The 20,296-nt window shown below is 57.3% G+C and overlaps 1 protein-coding gene and 1 long non-coding RNA gene across 3 annotated transcripts; one reads left to right on the top strand and one right to left on the bottom strand.

The window, feature by feature from the left end:
• Window positions 1–2,169: 2,169 nt before the first annotated feature.
• AEN (apoptosis enhancing nuclease) lies at window positions 2,170–4,854 on the top strand. Of its 2 annotated transcripts, none has more exons than XM_083849914.1 (4): window positions 2,170–2,307; window positions 2,672–3,213; window positions 3,621–3,821; window positions 4,106–4,854. In XM_083849914.1, exons 2-4 carry the CDS (start codon window positions 2,674–2,676, stop codon window positions 4,307–4,309), a joined length of 945 nt encoding a protein of 314 aa, XP_083706040.1. In that variant the 5' UTR covers window positions 2,170–2,307; window positions 2,672–2,673; the 3' UTR covers window positions 4,310–4,854. The 2 variants fall into 2 exon arrangements, with proteins under 2 accessions (XP_083706040.1, XP_083706039.1); XM_083849913.1 differs by having other exon boundaries at window positions 2,207–2,267.
• Window positions 4,855–4,983: 129 nt separating this feature from the next.
• Window positions 4,984–16,126, bottom strand: LOC310904745. Its single transcript, XR_014588593.1, has 3 exons — window positions 13,903–16,126; window positions 7,007–7,199; window positions 4,984–6,432 (listed from the first exon to the last, which is right to left on the bottom strand). It is a non-coding gene; the product is annotated as an uncharacterized lncRNA (long non-coding RNA).
• Between the last annotated feature and the right edge of the window lie 4,170 nt (window positions 16,127–20,296).

Below are 20,296 nucleotides of genomic sequence, written 5' to 3' on the forward strand. Positions count from 1 at the left end.
CCCTGGCGTTCCTTGAAACCCTCGGCTGTGACCCCAAAGCACGGCTCCCAGCGGCTGGGGCTCAGCACCTTCGCCAGCACCTCGCGGGGACAAGCGACACCTCGCTCTGCTCCGGTCTTCTCCCAGGGAGCTCCCACCCGACGCCTCCCTCGCACCCGCGTGCAGTTTGCAGGCTCCAACCCTGGTTCCCGCGGTGCCCCGTGTTTGCCCCCGTATTTCCCGGTCTTTTCTGCACCTTTTTCCCAGTGCAACCCCCTCGGTGCCGTTTGTTTCTCCCCCCCCTGCAGAAGCAGCCCCGTTCCATGCCGCGAAATGCGCCGAGTGCCTGCCGGTGACCCCGAGCTCGGGGCTTAGCGGGACCGGAGGAGCTCGCAGCCCTCACGTGGACCCATTTAAAGCAATTTCGGCTTTTTTCCACTTCCGTCCTCGCGCCTGGGATAGAGAAGAAGTGCGGGATTTGGGAATGAAGCTGCCTGAGCAGAGGTAGGGGCCAGGGGTGGCTTGGCTGGGGACAAGGCGAGGCCAAGCGGACCCCCAGGGGCTGCAGCCGTGTCCCAGGGGGGTGCCACCAGCCACCTCCACCGCCCAGCCCCGAGGGTCCGGGTGCTGGAATCCCAGCCGGGAAAACAGCCGGGTCCAGCCGCTGTGTTCCCGCTGCTCTGGCACCGGGGAAGGATTTTGTCCCCAGTCACACAGGGAACAACGCGGTGGCCAGCTCACAACCATGGGGGAAAAACAGGGTGAAGAGACCCCAAAAACCCCAAAGAACCAGCCCGAAAAGTTGCATCGGTTTCACCAAAACCAGCAAAATTCGAGCAGGAATCTCATTAGGGGGAATTAATTAGCTGAGCGGCCCGGACGGAAGCAAGAGATGCAAAACGCGGGACAACAGATCGAAGGAAGGGGTTCGCTAGCCAGAAGGAAAACCATAAAAGAATAAGGAAAAATCGGTTGTAGGGCGACTTAAACCTCCTCCGGACCGGGCAGAGCAAGCTCCCGGGGCACGGCGGGGGAAGGACGGAGTTGGGGACACGCGTCCCGCGTCCCCGTGTCACGGAGAAGCCAGCGCGGGCCCCACGGGCCGAGGACGGGCGCGGTGCCTGGCCCCCTGTGGAAGACTAGTGATTTTGTTGTTGTTGTATGGCTCATCCCACAACAAGTCACAGTCTGCCCTAGGGCGCACGGCCGCTGCGGCGAGGCGCGAGGGGACGCGGCCGGGGCCGTGCCCAACGCTTCTCACTTCTGATCACCTCGGACGTCGCTTCCGTGAGCCTCCGGAGCGAAGCGACGAGGGGACGGTCTGAAACCCCCCGTGCCACTGCCGTGCCCCGGCCGGAGATGGACATCCTATAGCCAGGATATCCTACAGCCGGGACATCCTATAGCCAGGACATCCTACAGCCGGGACATCCTACAGCCGGGACATCCTACAGCCAGGACACCTTATATATGGGACAACCAGTAGCCAAGATGCCCCATACCTGGAGCACCCCATAGCTACGGTATCCTATGGCTGGGACACCCTATGGCCAGGAGCACCTCATCCCTGGGCCACCCTATAGCTGGATCACCCTATACCTGGGGCACCCTATACCTGAGGCACCTTATACCCAAGGCATTCTATAGCCAGGATGCCTGAGAGCCAGGGTGCCCTATAGCCAGGGCGCCCTATAGCTGGTGTGCCCTATAGCTGGGGCACCTTATATCTGAGGCGCTCTATAGCCAGGATGCCTGATAGCCGGGGTACCCTATAGCCAGGGTGCCCTATAGCTGGGGTGCCCTATAGCCGGAACACCCTATAGCTGGAACACCCTATACCTGGATCACCCTATAGCCAGGAAACCTTATACCTGGGACACCCTATACCTGGGGCACCCTATGCCCAAGACGTTCTATAGCCAGGGTGCCCTATAGCCAGTGCACCCTATAGCCGGGGTGCCCTATAGCCGGGGTGCCCTATAGCTGGAACGCCCTATACCTGGATCACCCTATAGCCAGGAAACCTCATACCTGGGACACCCTATAGCTGGGGTGCCCTTATACCCACGTCACCCTATATCTGGGCCATCCTATATCCGGGTCGCCCCATACCTGGGGTGCCCTATAGCCGGGACACCCTACACCCAGCTCACCCTACACCCAGGGCGCCCGCAGCCCCGCCCCGCCGCGCCTGACGTCACCTGCCCCGCCCCTTATGCAAATCACCCCTCCCTCTCAGCCAATGGGAGAGCGGCGGGGCGTGGCCAGGCCGGGACTTGCCCGGGCATGTGAGCGCGGCGGCTTCCGGGCCGGACACGTGGGGCGGCGGTGGGTGCGGGGGGGGGGGGCTGGGGTCGGGAATTTGGGGGGGGGGGGGGGGCGATGGGGTCGGGGTTTGGGGCCGGGTATGGGGGGGGGGAAGGGGCATGGGGCCGGGAGCGAGGCCGGGGGGGGGAGGGCCGGGCAATGGGCAGGCAGGGTCCTGGGGGGGGGAGAGTTTTTTTTGGGGGGGGGGGGCAGTTTTTTGGGGGGGCACAGTGGGGTCGGCAGTAGGGCGGGGGGCTTCGGGCGGTGATACGGTGACCGCCGCCCCCTGCCCGCACGGCCTGTGTGGGATTGTGGGGAGGGGGGGTTATGGGGTGGGGGGGGGGCTGGGCGCTCACTGACCCCCCTTGTATCCCCCCCCCTACAGGCATGCCTCCGGGTAAGGGGCAGATGACACCGCTGCCGCCCCCCAGAGCCCCCCAACCCGCACCCAAGGGTGCCCAGGGCCCCCCCGGCCCCAGGCCGGCCCCGCGGGGCCCTGTCCCCCCGCAGCCCCGCAGCAAGAAGCGGAGCCGCAGGCACCAGCGCTTCCTGGAGCGCCAGGCGCTGCTGGAGCAGAGGGGGGTGCTGAGACCCCCCCGCCACCAGCAGGGCGGCCGGGACCCCCCGCAGGGGCTCCCCGAGGTGGCCCCGAGGTGCGGGAAGGAGCCTGGGTCCCCGATCCCCAACGGGGTGCCCCCGCTGCGCCCTGCCAAGTACGTGGCCATCGACTGCGAGATGGTGGGCACGGGCCCGCGGGGGCGGCAGAGCGAGCTGGCGCGGTGCAGCGTGGTGGGCTACCACGGGGACGTCATCTACGACAAGTACGTGCGGCCGCAGCTGCCCGTCGTCGACTACCGCACGCGCTGGAGCGGCGTCACCAAGGGGCACCTGAGGAACGCCATTCCCTTCAGGGCCGCCCAGGCCGAGGTGAGGGGTGGGGAGGGTCCCGGGGCTGCCAAAAAGCAGCTGGGGAAGCGCGTGCGCTCGCTGAAAGGAGAGGGAAAGGGGCTGTGCGTTCCCGGCCGGCTGCGGGCGGTGGTGGTTGGCGGGCTGCTGCAGGGTAGAGCTGTGAGCGGAGGAGCAGGAGCCCCCAAGGTTGGTTTGCCGAAGCTTTAAGTTGCACGCGGTATTCCTGCCGTGTGCTGCTGTGGACTTGCACAGCAGAACCAGTCCATAATTTATGGAACGGGTTCACCACTCCCATTACTGCTCAGTTCTGGGAAGCCAAAACACTAGAAGGGAAGGAACCGAATTTAATGCCGAATGGTTTGTTTTATACCTGACCGCTGTTTCTTTTGCTGCTCTGCCTGTTTAACCCCCCCCGACACCTCCAGATCCTGAAGATCTTGAAAGACAAGATCGTGGTAGGACACGCCATCCACAATGACTTCCAGGCCCTGAAGTACTTCCACCCCAAAGACAGGACCCGAGACACCAGCCGGATCCCGCTGCTGAACCAGAAGGCAGGGATGCCCGTCAGGGCCAGCGCCTCGCTCAAGAACCTGGCCAAGCACCTGCTCCACAAGAAGATCCAGGTGAGCTCTGGACACCTCGCTGTGCGGTGGGGCTCCCGTTTGGGCTCCCCAGTTTGTGCGCTCAGCCTTTTCCCACATCTGTGTGGGGTTTGGGAGATGGAGACCCCCTGTGCTCATCCCATGTGTCCTCCAGAAAGATGACGGATACATACATCTCCTCGTCCTGCCTGGCGTTGCATCGAGCCTTTTGCATCTCCAAAACCCCAAGACCTGTCCTTAAGAGCAAGCAAACTGGGGGATTTCTGCCCTCTCTTTCTTCTAACCACCTTTTCCCCTTCTCCCAGGTGGGCTGCAGAGGGCACTCGTCGGTGGAGGACGCCCAGACGGCCATGGAGCTCTACAGGCTGGTGGAGGTGCAGTGGGAGACGGAGCTGGCCCGCAGCCAGCCCCCCCGGCCCCCCAGCCCCCCCGCGGACCCCAGTACAGACAGTGACCAGTACCTGGACGACCAGTACTGGCCCATGGACCTGACAGCGGGCAGCCCGTGACAGGGCTGGCATCCCGTCCGTGCATTTCGGGACCCGGTGCCTTTCAGCTCGTAGGCATGGAGGCAGCCGCCCACCTCCTTCCCCAGGGGGGATCTCCCCAAAAACGAGATCCGTGGCGCTTGGTGCCTGGGGACCAGCGGGGTCCCGGTGCCAGCCGCGAGGAGCACCCGTGGGTGCATGGCTGTGGAGTGGGGCTCTGGGGGCACCTCTGCTCTCCGAGGGGACGCCCTGCGTGGCGGGTGCTGGCACATCCTGCTGCTGATCGGGGAGGACGGAGGTTAGTGGGTTCTCCAGAGGTTGTCCGGACAGTGGCGTGGGTCACGGCCCTGGGACAGCAGCTGGAAGCTGCTCTGCTGGCACCTGGCCATCCAGGGCCGGTGACGGGACCAATTTCATTCCCGTTTTCTTTGCACAGCAAATCCTGGAGAGAGTCCGGGTCTAATCGGTGTCTAAACCCCGTTGAAAACAGCTTAGGATGCCCTTTGTCTTGTTTGTCATTTGTCTTATTTGTCAAATTCTGAATTAAAAAATCATTATTGCAAAAACCTTCTGTGTGTGCTGGCGTGAAGAAGTGCTGTGCTCTGTGCTTAAAACCCACCTGCAACCAGAAGAGGCATCTTGGGTGGCCTGCTTGGGGCTGGAATAAGTAAGTCTTGGGGCAAGGTGGTTTTGGGGAGCTACGGGATGCTCCCCTCTGCTTCAAGCCCCCTGCAGGAGGGGCAGGAGGAGCAGCGGATGGGCTCAGCCAGAGCTGAGTCCAGGACAAATCCTGTCCTGGGGCACCAGGATGCCTTGCTCGTGCTTTTTTCATGTTTCTTTCGAGTCCCTTGTCGTGGAAAGGGTTTGGGTGTCCTGGAGCAGCGGTGCTGGCAGCAGGGAAGCTGCGCCCCTTGGGGCAGGATGGGTGCTGCTGGGGGCAAGGAGGCGGCTGAGGGAAAGCCCGGGGCAAGGGAAGGCGTCCCGGCTGTCACCCTCTGCGTGGGGACGTCCCTGTGCTAGGAAGGAAGCTGCTGATGAGGGGCTGCCCGCTTTAGAGGCGAGGGCCTGATCCCGGGCAGTGTTTTTCAGAATGAAACGTGGCTGTGCTGGGGGGGAGCTGGCTCAGCCCCGCTTCCCTGTGGCTCCGTGCATGAGTCACTTGCGGTTGGGGCGCTTTTAAGAACGATTCAGAGGAAAAAGGGAATAAAAAAAAAAAAAACTATTCCTATTGTGGCTCTGAAAGCTCATCCCAGCCTGGGGAAGTGCTGTGCCGACAGGAAAACCTGTGTGCGGCTGGGGGCTGTGCTGTTTGAGCACAAAAAGATGAATTTTGTAGGAAGGGTGCAGGGGTCCCATGGGCACCCCAGCCCTCGGTGTGAGAAGGGAGGCTGCGGGATGGCACCGCGGGGTTTCCAGGAGTCCTGCCACGCGAAAAGCAGGCGTGGGGGCCAGCGTTAAAGCAAAGTCCATGGAGCACAGCATGGAAGCAGGCAAGGAGCCGGTGAGGGTGACGCAGCGCACCTGACGCACGCATCGCTGCAATAACACCAGGCGTCCTGCGCTCCCCTTAACTCCTCCCTGCCTGGCGGAGGAAGCCTGGGGATGGCTCAGAAATGCTCCAACATATCCAACAGGTCAAAAACCTGCTGTCCCGGTGGCATGCTTCAACAGCTGTGCTGCTCCAGCCAAAGAAATAAGCGCGCGGCACCCAAGCGCGTGCAGGTGGACAGCTGGCGCAGGTCTTCGTCCCTCCTCGCTGCCATTCCCACCTCTTCCAGGCTGACAGGAGGGAAGCTCAGGAGCCCGGCCGGCTCCAGGCTCGTTTCTCAGCATGTTTTCCCCTCGCTGCCCCAGGCTGGTGACCCAGGCACCGACTTCCCCCGAAGTGCTGGCTGTTACACGGTGCGGGTGCGTGGGGATGGGGACAGAGAGCTGCGCCAAGAGGTGGAGGGCCGGGAGGTTTATCAGCCTGTGACTCATCCTGCGAGGCAGCCAGGCACAGGCGAGAGGAAGGAGTAATTAAGGAGAAAAAAAAAAACCTCACAATCAGAAGAACATCTCTAAAGTCTCGACCATCAAAACGCCGTAGTGAGGACGGCTTTTGGAAGCGTGCCTGGGCTGGGCTGCGGTGCGCGGGGTCGGATCTGCAGAGAGGGACAGAAAGCTGTAAGCTCTCACCCCTGCGATCCAGAGACGTTGCTTCCCATTGCCGAGCTCTCCCAGCCCAGCTCCCTGCCTGTCCCCGTCACCACCACGCTGATTTAATGCCCTGCTGAGCCACCGTCCTGCTTCGGGGGCACACCTGAGGGCGGCGATGCAGCCAGAGTGATGCTGCCCACGCACAAGCTTTGCTTCTGGCCCGTAATCTCTGGCTTTTGGAGAAGGGGAGGAACAAACTGGGGGGGCAGCACGGCTTTACGTCGGCTTTGCAGGGCTGAAAAACCCCACGCTGTGCTGTGAAGCCCACGAGCCCCCCGGGGAACGGCTGAGAGAGCCACGGAGGAGCATCCCTCCAAGTCCAGCACGGGCATCCCTGTAGGAACACAAACCGGGGGTGGATGGTGGGGAGGTGGCAGCACCCCCAGCCTCCTGGTGTCGGGGAGTGCCAGCCAGCTTGGCTGGGAATCACACAAACAGCAATTTTCACCCCTTTTTTTCCACCCAGTGAACCGATCAAGACCTAATCAGGATTTTTCACAGATGTATGTGAATATTCACCTAAATGTCAGGGAGCTGCTGCTGCGAAGAGCCCGTGTCTGCCCCGCTTTGTCCCCGGAGCTGCCCGGCGGTGCTGAGCATCTTCGGGCGGGCAGAGGAGAGCAGGAGCAAAGCCTGGGCCAGCTCGTCATCCCCGCTAAATTTCGTGACAATTCGAGAACCTGCAGAAAACTCGCCGGCTGTCTCGACGACCCTGAATAATGATTAACGCGAGCCCATGGATCCGGCAATGGGAACTCGGGGCTTTTTTATCAGAGGAAAAACATTGTCAAATGAGTTGTTTTTTTTTTTTTTTTTCCAGGCAGCTGCAGGAGCAGGTAACTGATAAGCTCGTCATTGGAGTGGGGCTGAGCCAATGGGAGCCGATGGCGACGGCTTTTACTTCTGTCTAGCAACAGCTTCTCCTCCAGCAGCAGAGACAATTCGAACCGCGACCCGCTCGCCTCGCTGCTATCGAGCCCCCCCCCCCCTCCTGCCACCCTACTAAACGGACCTACGAAACGGAGCTTGGCGTGGGGGACCCTCAGAAATCGAGCCCTGGATTGTCCTGTTCCCTGCACAATTTGGTGCTCCTATCCTGCAGGGTGAGGGCTTTGCAGCCGTGGAGACGTGCACGTCCCCACCGCGGTTTGCATGGGCTCTGCACCACGTTGGCTGCACAGCCAGAGGTGATGGGGGCTTCTTCAGGGTGGGTGTGGGATGCCCGTAGGATGCTTGCCGTATTTAGGGCCCCAACAGCAGCTTTGGCCAGGAGACCTGGCTCCAGGGTTGTGTCTCCCACCCCGTGCAGCGAGCATTTGGTGCAAATGTGGTCCCATCCCCTGTGTCTGTGCACGGAGCGATGCTGGGACCAACAGCCCAGGGCATGTCCCTGCCCAGGAACAGCCCGTGGTGGTGCTACTTCACCGTGGGGACACAGAGGGACACAGATTTCCCCCGTTTACAGCCACTTGTTGAAAACCAAGCCAGTTCACAGCAAACATGGGAAATCAGCTCCGTTACACCCCTACCCCCAGCATCGCCCCTCTCCTCTCCGCCCGCTGTGGGAATTAGGGGGCAGAAACCTCTCCGCCTGCTCCAAATTAAAATCTGTCGCCCTAATAACCTGCCCGGGCGGAAGAAGCAACGAGGTGCGACCTGGAGATGAACAGGCACATCTGCCAGCTCGAGCTGCAGGAGGGGTGTGCGTGCGGGCGTGCGGGCGTGCGAGCTGCCGACGCAGCCTCGCGGATTGGCTGCGAAACCCCTTGCAGCAGATGCGAGGGACCGGGGTGGCCTAGCAACAGCCGTTCCCCGATGGAAAACAAGCCACTTCAGCACGGCGGCTGGCTGCCGAGGAAAGAAGGAGATGGCACATCTCCCCCTGCCCCATTGCTCGGGGCCTCCGGTGCCCGCCACCAAAATGCTGCGCCCGGAGGCTGCTCGCCCCGCTCCCGTGCACCAGGGGTGTGGGGTGCGTGGGGTGGGCTTGCTGTGGGTGCTAAGGGTGTGCCCGGGGGAGAAACCTTCCTTGCACAGCCACAGCTCCATCTGCCACGTGTGGGGTCACCCCAGCTCTGCGATGGGGACCCCAGTAAGGTGTGGGATGGCAAAATGTGCAATTCCCAGTAAGCAACAGGGATCAGAGTGATTCCTCCGTCCCCAGGAGCTGCGTCATCTTGGGGAGCCTGAAGCTCCGCGCCAAACTTTTGGGGTTCCGGCCTGCTTTTCCCCATCCCAGCTCACCCCTGGTGTGCAGATGGGCAGGTGTTAGAGCACCTGTGTTGTTTTTTTGTTTGTTTGTTTAATTTGCTAAGCCAAAAGGGAGGTTTCAGAGCCGCCCAGAGGCCAGGAGCATCCTTGGGAGAAGCACGGAGAGCACTGGGACCACCGCTCCTGCACGCCTGGGACCCCCGCTCCTGCACGCCTGGGACCCCCTCACAAAGCAAGCCTTGAGCTAGCCACCACATTTTTGGATTTTTTTTTTTCCCCCAAACTGGGAAACAGCAAAACACTGACATCTTTCCAGTGCCACCCGGCACAGGGCAGAGCAGCGAGCGTTGGTGTCGGGAGGGCAGCGCGACCCCGCTTCCGAACGGAGCAGCCCCAGCTCCCCGCAGCGATGGTGATGATGGTGAAGGCTCCTCTCGGGCATCGCCAACACAGAAACCCGGAAAAGAGCAAAACCGTGACCCTGTGCTCCTCCGGGCTGACCCCCAGGGACCCCCCCGGCTCCCCCTCCGCCCCTGCCTGCAGGCCGGGCTGTTCACTAGGTGGTGCCCTCGGGCTGCCGATCTCCCATTTGGTCCCTCGCGGGCCGGGGACGGGGCAGCCTCTCCTTGCTTAACCCCTCGCCTCACCCCCCAGACTTCTGTCAAAATCCCAAGCGATGCACGGCCCTTCCCTTGACCCACAGCCGCGGCCGTTAATTTGGTGGGTGAGCCCAGAAGAGGAGCGTGAATGCCCTGAGCTTTGCCCCCATCAAATTTTGGGGACCATCGCGTTGAAACGGTGGCACTAAAAGACGAGCCAGCATTGCATTGACCATTCAGCCCCCACGGCAGCACAACAAGGGGCCGCCGTCACGGGGAGCAGCACTGAAACCTCAGCACAAACACCCTGATTAATAAAATAGCAATAATGCACAGCCGGCACCAACCCCCCCGTACAGCCATGGTTCCGCAGGACCAGGGCAGGAGGGTGATGAGCTGAGGCACATTAGCCCTAATAGGATATTTATTCACTTTTACACGTAAAACAGCCGGCATAAAGCAGCGTTGTGCACCCCTGTTAGGGAGGAGCGGGAGCAGGCAAGGGGACAGGGTGGCAGGGCATGGGCAGGGGACCCGGGACAGGAATAGCAGGGGCTGCAGGTCAGCGCTGGGCTCTGTTTGCAGTGCTGGGAGGTCACTGTTTGCTTTTGGCCCTCACCTGGCCCGGCCGAGACTCCTTCCCTTTTATTAGAAACCGCTCCCGCCTTCATAAAATGGGAATCCCAGCTGTGAGTGGCATCTGCCGGGGCCAAGTCACACACGGGCACCCTGCGGTGGCACCGTGGGACATGCCCACGTCGCCCCTGACCCTCTGGTCTCGTAAAATAGCAGAAGGATGGAAAAGATCAAAGCCAGAGCTGCACAGAGCAATGCTTGTTGTCATTTTAAGATGGCATTAATACGCAGCTCTGGTCAAAAAAAAAAAAAGTTGCTCCAAAAATGGTTTCTTGTTGCTTTTTCAGCAGCAATTTTGTCCCAAACATCCTGGGGGATGAGACTTGAGGAGCTATGGCAGCTGAGGGAGGTGCATGTCTTTTGGCCTCTGGCATGGCTGCTAAAATGTGTAAAAAGGTGTGAAATGGGGCGAAACGGCACTCACAGGCCTCCAGAATAAAAGCAGAGTCTGTGCTCCTGCACTGGAAAAGAACACTGGCAAGGCTCACTGGTCAGTTTGGGGGGAGTTGGGGAGGAAGGGTTTGGGGGTCCTGTAATCTTTGTAATCCACCTTTGTGTAATCTCAGCACGTCCCCTTACAAGTGACTACAAAGTATCGTGGTTGTAGCACATGCTACATTTGACGTGTGTATTCCACATCTAATTGTAGCTTGGGAGTAATCTCAGAGCAGGAACACCAACCTCTACCCATCTGCTCAAACAGGTGAATTTTTACTAATGGGCTACGAAATATTTAAACGCCTGGTTTTGGTGCATTTCAACAGATTTCCCAAGCACACGAGGTATTTAACAAAGCATGATTCGGGAATTCATAAACTGGTGGAGGAACACGGACACGAGGGTCAGCGGAGATTAATGAAGCCTCCAGAGAGCTGTCCTCTCCTCTGACCCCGAGCTCCCCTGCAGCCTGCTCCCTTCCTCCCAAGGTGACAGTGCTGAGCTGGGGGGGCACAGCCTGGCCCGGTGGAGGCAGAGCAGCTGGAGGGGACGGGACAGCAGCAAGGAGAGACGGAGAAGCTGATGGGAGAGAGGAGGGAGATTTTTTTTCCTTGGACTTGCCTCCAAACGCATCCCCCATCTCAGGCCATCACCCCATAGAAGGGACCTTCAGGGAAAGGAGCAGGGAGCAGACCCACCCCCTGGGCTGCCCATACCCCAGGGCAGACACCCCACGGGCACACACACTGGGATTCCCACCTGGGCCCCATGTTTGAGCTGTGCCCCATCCCGGGCCATTCCAGCGAGCACCGGATGAAAACCCCTTTCAGGGGCAGCACACAGGGCGCTTGTTCCCAGGGCCAAACCCCTCGCCCCAAGCTCCTGCGTGGGACACCGGGCAGCCTGCTGGGGACAGATAGACGGATGGACAGATGGGCTGAGCCTGAGCCCGGCCACGGGAGGAGCAGGACGGAGGCAAGCACCACCAGCCCTGGCTCTGCAGAAAACTCCCCTCTCTCTCAAGCTGCCTTTTTAGCTCCAGCTTTTTTTTTTTTAAAATATAATCATATATATATAAAAGTTTGGAAGAGAGCGTCCTGCTTTTCTTCAGCTCCTGCCAACTCCCCCAGCATTTTGATGCCTCCCTCTGCACCTCACCCCGCTCCAGACCCCAGCCCGGGGGCTGACACTGCCAGGCTCTGGTGCAAAGTAACCGCAGCCTGTCCTGCGCTGCACGTGCTGGTTAGGGAAGCAAACCAGTCCTGCTCCAGCTCTGCCAGGCGTTTGATGCTCACACGGCCCCGTTGCTGCTCCCTGACTCAGTTTTCCCACCGGCAGCGTCGCAGGGGGTGGAAGGGAGGTTTGCAAACCACCGTGAGATCCTCAGTGATGGGAGCCATACCTCCCTCCTTCCGATGGGGGAAACAACCCAGCAGAGAGAAGTGAGACACGCACAGGGACGTTAGGCTGGCTCTCAGATACTGCTTTGAAAAAGCAAGCTGAGAACACAGCTAGAAAGTGCTGAAACGGGCAGGGGGAGGATCGGCCTCTTGGAGGGAGCAGGATTTAGGCCAGAAAACAGAACCACGAGGCAGAAAGTCTGTCATAACCAGGAGGAAACATTCACCTGTGCTCTCAGGGGAAGCCTCTCATGCTGTTTTTCTGGTATGATAAACACAAAATCAAGGAAAGAGGTCTTCAGGTGTGCCCCAGGCTCTGAAGCAGCTGGGCTGTGCCTACAGAGCTCATCCCATTGCTCTGGGTGGGATGTTATGGCCCTACAAAAAGGCCCTAATTTCCCTGGGGAGAGTGGAGAGAAAAGCAAAGCTTGGGTCTCCTGATCCCAGGCTGGGAAGAAACCACCAGGCAGGACTGACGTGGTCAAGAAGGCCCAGCACCCCCAGCGGGCTGTGCCTCGAGCTCCATCGCTGGGCTGCTTTCTGACGTGCTTGGTCCCCACGAGGAGAGCAAGAACAAGTCTTGGGCTGAGCCCCAGGCAAAAGCTGAGCAGATAAAGGCCTGTTTGGGGACTGGCCCTGCCCATTTAGGAATCATTTTGGCCAAGCTGCAGAGCACTGCTGCTTCCCCCGGACCAGGCTCCCAATTAACCTCTCTGCTCAAACACCATTGGAGGGCAGAGGATGCCCTGCAGCGCTCAGATCCTCACCCTGGCCTGAGTTATCCCTAGAGTATGGCGTAGTTAAGGTTAGCAGTAGATCCAGGCTTAACCTGGTTTAAAACCATGGCTTATTACAGGGGAAATTAACCCATTTCTACTGGCCACATGGTGGTTTGCAGAGAAGAGATCAATAAATGAGAATCAGCCTCAAGAGAAACAGAAGAGCAGCGCTGATTATAGCCAGAAATCAACTGAAAGGGCAGACTTGTAACAGGAAATGTGCTCACAGCTGACTAGCAGCAAGAAAAGCCTCGGCTTTTAAAGGGAATGGGAACAGCAGGCATCTTTCTCTCATAATTAGAGCTATTGGAATTAGGTGACCCTTAAGGTCCCTTCCAACCCAACATGACCCACACCACCACGAAGGCAGACTGCAAAGCACACAGCTCTCAGGCATTAAGGAAAAAAAAAGCCCCTTCAGATCATACCAGGACATCCCAAAAAGAAACATGGGATGGGATGCCCAAGGGGCAGGAGACTGCCCAGTGAACAGGAGCAATAAGGGCCCCCAGGACCATTTTTTTTCTCAGCAGGGGAGCAGAGAGCATCCCACCACCATGCCGTGCCCTCCGGGCTGGAACAACTCCTGCACACCATGTCAGCACAGCTGTGGGTCCCTGCTCTGCTGCTGGCAGCATTACAGACTCTTGTGCAGCCTCTGGGCTGCACTGAAAGCATTGCATTACCCAAAGCATTACCTCTGCTTTGCCACAGCCACCTGAGGTCTCTGCACCCACCAGGAGCTGAGACCCATCCACCTTCCCCTTCTGATGTGCACCTCCAGAGAGCAAGGCACCGAGGAAAGGGGATTCAAAGGCTGCCTCGCTAAACAGGGAGTCACTTAAGCAAGAAAGGAAGGCAGGGAGAGCCCCGCTCGACAGCTTTGAGATGTCAGATCTGAGGGACTGAGCCACACCTGTAGGAGCTCAGCAGCAGCTCTGAGAGCACCCTTAGCCCCGGGAGGATGAATAGGAGCTGCCCCCCTTCCTCTGACACCTACACCCCTTTTGAAGTCTGAGCTCATATCCTAAAAAGCTAACTGTTTTAAAGAGAAGCAGAGAGAGAAGGAAGCATCTTATAGCAAAGAGTAGGTGAGCATGCACATCCTACTGCTGTTCATTAAAAATAGCTTGTAATCTCATTTTTTTCCAGCTCAGAGAAAGTGCTGTGTATAAGTAGATAAGAGGCTTACATACCCAGGAGGCTCAATTAATGTTCTTAGTTCACATGGCCCCAGGTAGAAGGCATTGCTGACCCTGAGCTGCTGCTACCAACTGTTTCAGGAATAGCTTTCTTTTAAGTCCTTATAATCAGAGGCTTTTTAAAAAAAATGTATTTCTAGTACTCCTCACCTCTGTAACGCTTCAGTATGATCTTCCCTGGCTTCACAGGTACTACCAGCTGCATACCAGCAGCACGGTGAATACTATTTCTCTTCTCTTCCCCCTCTACCCAAACTCCAGACAAAAAGGAGAAATGCTTCTGAGCCCAACCCTATATAGGGGAGCAGGATGGGCTCAGCTGTGCTGCGTGAGTGGCTGCTCTGCCCACCTGCACCCTGTCCTGCATACAGCAGGGGCTGCTGAAAACGGATTTGTTGTAGGGGCTTTGGTCCCCCTTGGCATCACTGGTGATGATATATGAAGGTGATTTTCTCATACAAATGATTTTTCTTTTCTTCTTTCTGCCCCCTTTCAACGCTCCACACCTTGTAGCTGATCTCACTCGCAGGCGGGGAGGGTCTGGCCCAGGAGTGTGCAGGTGCTGGGACAGACAAAGCATTTCACCTTGGGTGTGATGTGTGCTGTCCCTGTGTGCCTGGGCACGCCATGCTCCTGGATCCCTCCTGTGTGCCTGAACAAGCTAACCTCATTTCTCAAAACAGCGCCCATCCCTTCCCCTCCTGCCCTGCTCCTCTGCCTTCCTCGGGGACCACACGGTGTCTGCAAAGACGATGTGGGCCCAGCTCTGCTGGCTATCATGGTGGGGAGACTTCAACAGCAACTGCACTACACGGGCTAGGGAAGCTGAAGTGCTCCCTGCTCCTGAAAGGGCCATTTAATTCACTTTCAGCCTCTACCCCTCCCCTGGACCTCCCTGGCATGCAGGACACAGGGACTTTTATTACACCGCTGCAAGCCTTCAGGGGGACTGATCATTTTTGTGCCTGTTCCACCCCTCACAGAGAGCTGTCTGCTCTGCTGGGCCACCAAGCTTACGTGCCTCTGGCCACGCGCACGCTGCCGCGGCACCAGAACAGCCAGCGGCCTGCTTTGGCCCCAAAAAGCCAGGCGTAAAGCCCTGCAGTGGGGAGGGCTCTGAGAAAGGCTGTGTTATCGGGGCAAGGGCTGGAGTTTGGTTTCTTGTTCCCTTTGGTGGTTTTAGAGGGACTTTGCAAAAGCCCTGAGGTGCTGGCAGGGTGACAGGAGGGTGCGCAGGAGGCTGTAGGCAGGACGGGGGCGGCCTGGCCTTGGCCTTCCCTCCACGCCTGGCTCCCGGCCTGCTTCTCGCCAGCCCTCTGCGCTGAGTGCCGCTTGCAGGGCACGGCTGCTCGATGAAATAGCTGAAATTCCAGAGATGCCTGAAATTCATCCGACCTCCTCGTGCTGGGGATGCTGAAATCCACTTCGCTGTGGGTTCGCCCTGCTCCCTACTAGCCGTGAGCTTTCCCCTGCATCACGGGGCCAGCGATGCAGCCTGGCTGGGCTGTTTTTGTTCCTAGAGGCAGAACAGGCTGGTGGGAACATGAGGCTTGGGAGAGCAGTGGTGGGAGCCAGTTTGCTGTCTCTGCTGAGTTACGTGGGGTTCTCCCCAGGGCAGCACCCCAGAGGCAGCAGAAGCACAAGTGGCACCGCTTTGGCCCTCAAAACAAGACAGCAGAAACACAAGTGGCCGAGCTTTGGCCCCCAAAACAAGGCAGCAGAAGAACAAGTGGCCTAGTTTGGCCCTCAAAGCAAAGCAGAGGTCACAGCTCAGCACTGGGTGCTTTGCCAGCTGCAGATGCCTGAACTCGGAGGGGCTGGATACCCTCTGGGGCAGACAGCTGCGAAACTTGCTGGCTGTTGGATGCTTCATTGAAACTTCTCTGGGTGGGAAAACGTGACCCAGAAAAGCAAAAGCTTTCTCACAAGGGAAAGGTGCATTCACCTGCCTGTGGCCCAGCAAGGCTTCCCTCTATTTGCTACCCTTTACAGGGGGGGGGTTGGATTAATCCTGTGCCCAAGGAGAGTTTCCCTGTGCCTGACTTCTAGATATTGCTTTGTGTCCAGTGCCCCTGCAGCTCTCTCACAGGGATAGAAGCAGACAAGTGGGACAGCAACTCTGCACTGCTGTAATCCCAGCTTCTGCCATGTAGGAGGGCATCTGTGGATATTTGCTGCTGTCACCATCTTCCAGACCTTTGCCACGAGCCAAGATTGTGTCCCTGCAGAAGCCATGGCAAAACCCCAGCTGAGCTAACAAGCCTCCATTTCTTATTATGAAATCTTGCTGAAGGTACAGTAATAAAAACAGTATTTCTGAAAGAATCAGAAGCCAAACAAGGATACTATTTTCTCCTAAAGATGTGCCAATAATGAGAAAATCCTCAGTCAATAAACAGCGAAGAGAAATGCTAAGCTGCTAGAAATCAGGTGGGGCTGTCTCCAATTAGCCAGACCGTTACCACGCAAATGCAACATCTGGATTTTCTTTTGTTGCTCTGATGCTGCTTTTCCAACAGACAAGTGCCCAGCGTTTCGCCTTTCTCCAAGGCAGCCCCACCTTCGTCAGCACCGATTCCCTACTGTAAGCGGTGATGTGCCAGCCTGCGCTGCCCAGCTCTGGAGATGTACTTTTTTACCCCGAGGAAGGTGAATTTGAGCAAAAGGCTTTTAAAGTAACAAGCAGTCTCTGAACCTGAATGGGATGTATGCGTGTGCTGCTGCAAACCACCGCCTTGCCAAAATATTGCAGCTGGCAAGAGAGGGGCTGGCTGTGTGCTGCTTTAGGTCAAGCAGCAAAACCCACCTTTCTCTGTGCCATGGGCTTACACAAAGGGTCTGCAACGGGGGATACAAAAGGGATGGTTTCTATCCACTGCTCAACAAGCTCCTGGGGGAAGATTCAGTCAACAAATAAGGGCAGAAGTTTAGAGCTGAGCCTGGCTCATTGTTTGGGTGAGGTGAGTTGGTGGATATCTTCCCTTCCTTCAGTAGGAATAGGGAGAAACCTGTCAGCCAAGAGGTTACCAAAGGCTTCTGCCTTTTTTCCCTTGTCCACCGCTTGAAAAGAAAACAGAGCCTTCTGCAGAGAGTGTGTTTGTTTAGAGTTGCCTGAACTTCTTCTCTCCCTAGGTGTCGGACTGGAGGACGTCTGTGGAGTCAGAGCTGCACTGCTTGCTCTGATGGGACACAGGTCAGGTTTCTCTCTGAATCTCTCACTCCAAAAACCCTCTCCAATATTTGCTTAAAAATCACTCTTTCCATGTCCATTCTGCCAGTAATTTCTCTTACTGGAATCTCTTCTAGTTCAAGTGCTGTCAAAAGAAGAAAAATTGCCCAAATAATCCTATTCCCTGGTGCTATCACACGCTGGCTGCGCCGTCCAGGCTGTGCCCGCGCAGGGCCGAGGCAGAGCTGCCAATAATAATCACCACGATGGTGCTGCGAGAAGCCCTAAAAGGCACGGTGGTTATGGGCAGGAAAACCTGCCGCTAGCAACCGGGTCCAGTTTATGCAAACACGACCTGACTCACAAAAGCCGTAGTCAGATGGGGAGAGAGAGCTCCTTCTGTCATCCCCGGGCTCTTTCCGCTCTCGCTGGGCAGGCTGAGGCCCGGGATGAGCCGTAGCCCGTACCAAAACCTGCACCATGAGCCCCTCTTTCCTCCCCTGAGGTCGACCCAAGCTTGGGCAAGGGATAGCACATGGGGCTGAAACCCAAGTGATGCCGACTGCTGCTAGAAGCATGGGAGGAGAGCCCCGAAGAATTGCCCTTATGGTAGCGTGCTTGTTTTCCAAGCCTCAGTACGAACGGAGAGGCCACTTCTGTCCCCAAATCTAGGTCACTGTGTTGGGGCTGGGGAAAGCAGCAGGGTCTGTGGCTGTCCTTTGTCACAGTCCCTCAAGCCCACACCTCCTGCTGCCTGTAGCAGCTCTCCAGGCACTTGGTGCCTTCAGAAACCAGCTGTGTCTCGCCATGCTTATATAGACAGAAAACCCAGACACTGCTGGAGAGCAGGAACCCGAGCTTCCTTTAACTCCACAGTACAAGCTGCTGTTCTCCTGAGCAGCACCCCTGTCTGGAGACAGTGAAGTGCCTTGGGACAACCGTGGCTGACCAAAGGCTGCCACAGGGCTGTGCCGATGAAGGGCAGAGGCAGGGAAAGCTCAACACCTCGAGGAGAGGGATAGTTTGGGGCACTGGTTAGCACATCAGCTGAAGTCCACCTGGTTGGAAGCACCCTGAGCTACAGATTGCCACGTTCACAGAGCTAGCAATTGGTGAGGGCATAGCCTCATGCACCAGGTCACAAGCTTGTCCATCCCTTGGCCAATTTCAGTGAGCTGGAAGGTTTCTCAGCAATTACACAAGACACATATGAAACCTCCATAAGTCCTTACGGGGGTGAGATATCTAGACAAGTATTTGGAGGACAAACATTTCAGAGCCAGTAACCGAGCAGGAGAGGAGCTGAGGTTTGATATCCTAAACAGGAATCTCTGCTTTTTGTCCTGCTGCATCGCTGCCCATCTGTGATGCAACCAGAAGGGGAGGCGAGGTGCCGACCTCCGTGTGCGTGCTGCTGTCAGCAGCTGGCTGCTGATGGTTCATTGAAATGAATCTCCTCATTTCAGTGCCCATGCTCTGCGCTGTGTCTGCCCCTGCCGTTCGTTAGAGCCACTGACAGCAACCCCAGCCCCCTTTGCCTCCTGGATCAGCTCCTCAGAAACCCTGAAAAAGAGACCCTGGAATTCCCCGATGCATATCGTGCAATAAAGCATTTCAGGAGGGCTACAAAGCCCTGGCCCTGCCTGAGAGGTGCAGTAGGGCCCACAGGAGGATTTGACTCGATCTTCCCCCTGCTCCTCCTTAGCTTTCCATGGCCCTGGAGGCGCAGAGCAGTGACTTTCCTGCAGCAGACATCACATCCTCCGAGCTGTGGGTACAGAGACCTCACAGCTACTTATCTCCAGCCCAGGCCCTCCACCGCTTGTTGGCTGGCCTAATTTAGGGACTGTGCCTGTGGCCCAGGACACCCCCATGCCCCCTCCCTCCTGCCCCTGCCGTGCCCTGGAGCGAAGGCACCTCCAGCCGCCTCCCAGGCCGGTGCTGATGGCATTATGCTAATGGAAAGTTTTCCTCCACGAGGCAATTTATTTATTTATTTATTTATTTTCCTCTGGCCGGTCACGACTAAAATCCAGTCCTCAACTTAGCAAGGACAGAGCAAAGGTCTCTCTATATGGGTTGTGGGTTCTGGCTGGCAAATCCTAACAACATATATGGTTGTTGACTTTTCAGGTTTACAAATGTACAAGTCACACATTTTGTAGACCAGCTGGTGGGAGGTATTTTCTTTAAGCTCTTTGAAAGCCCCAGTGAAGAACAGTGAACATTTCTTATCCCCAGGCTATGTACTTATTTTATCCTTAAATGTTCTTGGTAACAATTCACAGATTAAGTCTCTAATTTTCTTTTGGAATAAAGGCCAAGATAGATTGTAGATAGCAAGGGCTATCAGCAGAGGGGAGGGCACAGCTGAGATCCTTTTTGATCACTACAGGGTGATGCAGAGAATTTAACAAGCCACATGTCGCAAGGCCAAAATCACACAGACCAACATTTTGATGAATTATGTGAAGATTTATATATAAATATTCTACGTGTATAAAAATAAGTGTACAAACAGACGGAGAAAACGAATTTAGCTAATGGCTGTGCCTGGCACTTGCACTGCCTCCATCACTCAGGGAGCCCAGCATGGTTTGTCAGGCTGTGTGACAGCGCTTGCTTCTCGCCACTGAAAAATAGGGGGGGTTGTTTTAATGTCTCATAGCAACGCCTTGAAGGAGAAAGTGCAGTGTCCGAGTGGAGCTGCTGGCTAATTCGGGGAGGCAGGTTTGTTGGAGGCTAGCTGGCGCAGCCCGGTTGATGTGCTCCTTGCATTAGGTGCCGGGGGATGCCTTGGGGACCACAGACTGCCAGTTTCTGCCTCCCCCGTCAGCCCAAAGGCAGCCTTTCAGGTGAGGCTGGCCTCTCCAGAAGAGCTGCCTCGTGCTGACAGCTTCTTACTGGACTTGCAGGGATATCTGCAGCTTCTGCACCACCATGCCGGCGGGTGCTTCTGGGGCCAGCCTGCGTGCTGGCACGGTGAGCAGCCCCATGCCCAGACAGGCAGGAAGCAGCACGGCTTCCAGCAAGTACAGGTGACCTCCATGCTCTGTAGGAAATCAGGACACCTCTTGCCTTCGGGACAAACCTCCCACAAATCAGCTTCATCCAAGTCCTGACAGCTTGAAGGAATTCACCCCGATTATCTACGGTGCGGTGGCACCCAGGGAACCCAGTCCTGCCCAGTACGCCGTCGTGCTAGGTTCTTAAACAACCACCACAGGCAGATTTTGTTCCAAACCGTGCCATTGCTGACAAAGCGTGTTGCTTTATGGAGTCTTGGTGCCTGGAGGTCCAGTCTAAGCCTGGATCCAGTGCTGGATCTCCCATGGCCCAGCAGCAGGTCTTCTAGCAAACGAGTGGATGAGAGGC

This window comes from Anser anser, assembly GCF_964211835.1.
Source record: "Anser anser genome assembly, chromosome: 10".
Classification (NCBI taxonomy): domain Eukaryota; kingdom Metazoa; phylum Chordata; class Aves; order Anseriformes; family Anatidae; genus Anser; species Anser anser.

Coding starts and splice junctions, on each gene's coding strand:
- AEN (XM_083849913.1), top strand. CDS start 2,222: ATGGGAGAGCGGCGGGGCGTGGCCAGGCCGGGACTTGCCCGGGCAT. Junction 2,268..2,671: donor GCCGGGACTTGCCCGGGCAT/GTGAGCGCGGCG, acceptor CCCCCCCTACAG/GCATGCCTCCGGGTAAGGGG. Junction 3,822..4,105: donor TGCTCCACAAGAAGATCCAG/GTGAGCTCTGGA, acceptor CCCTTCTCCCAG/GTGGGCTGCAGAGGGCACTC.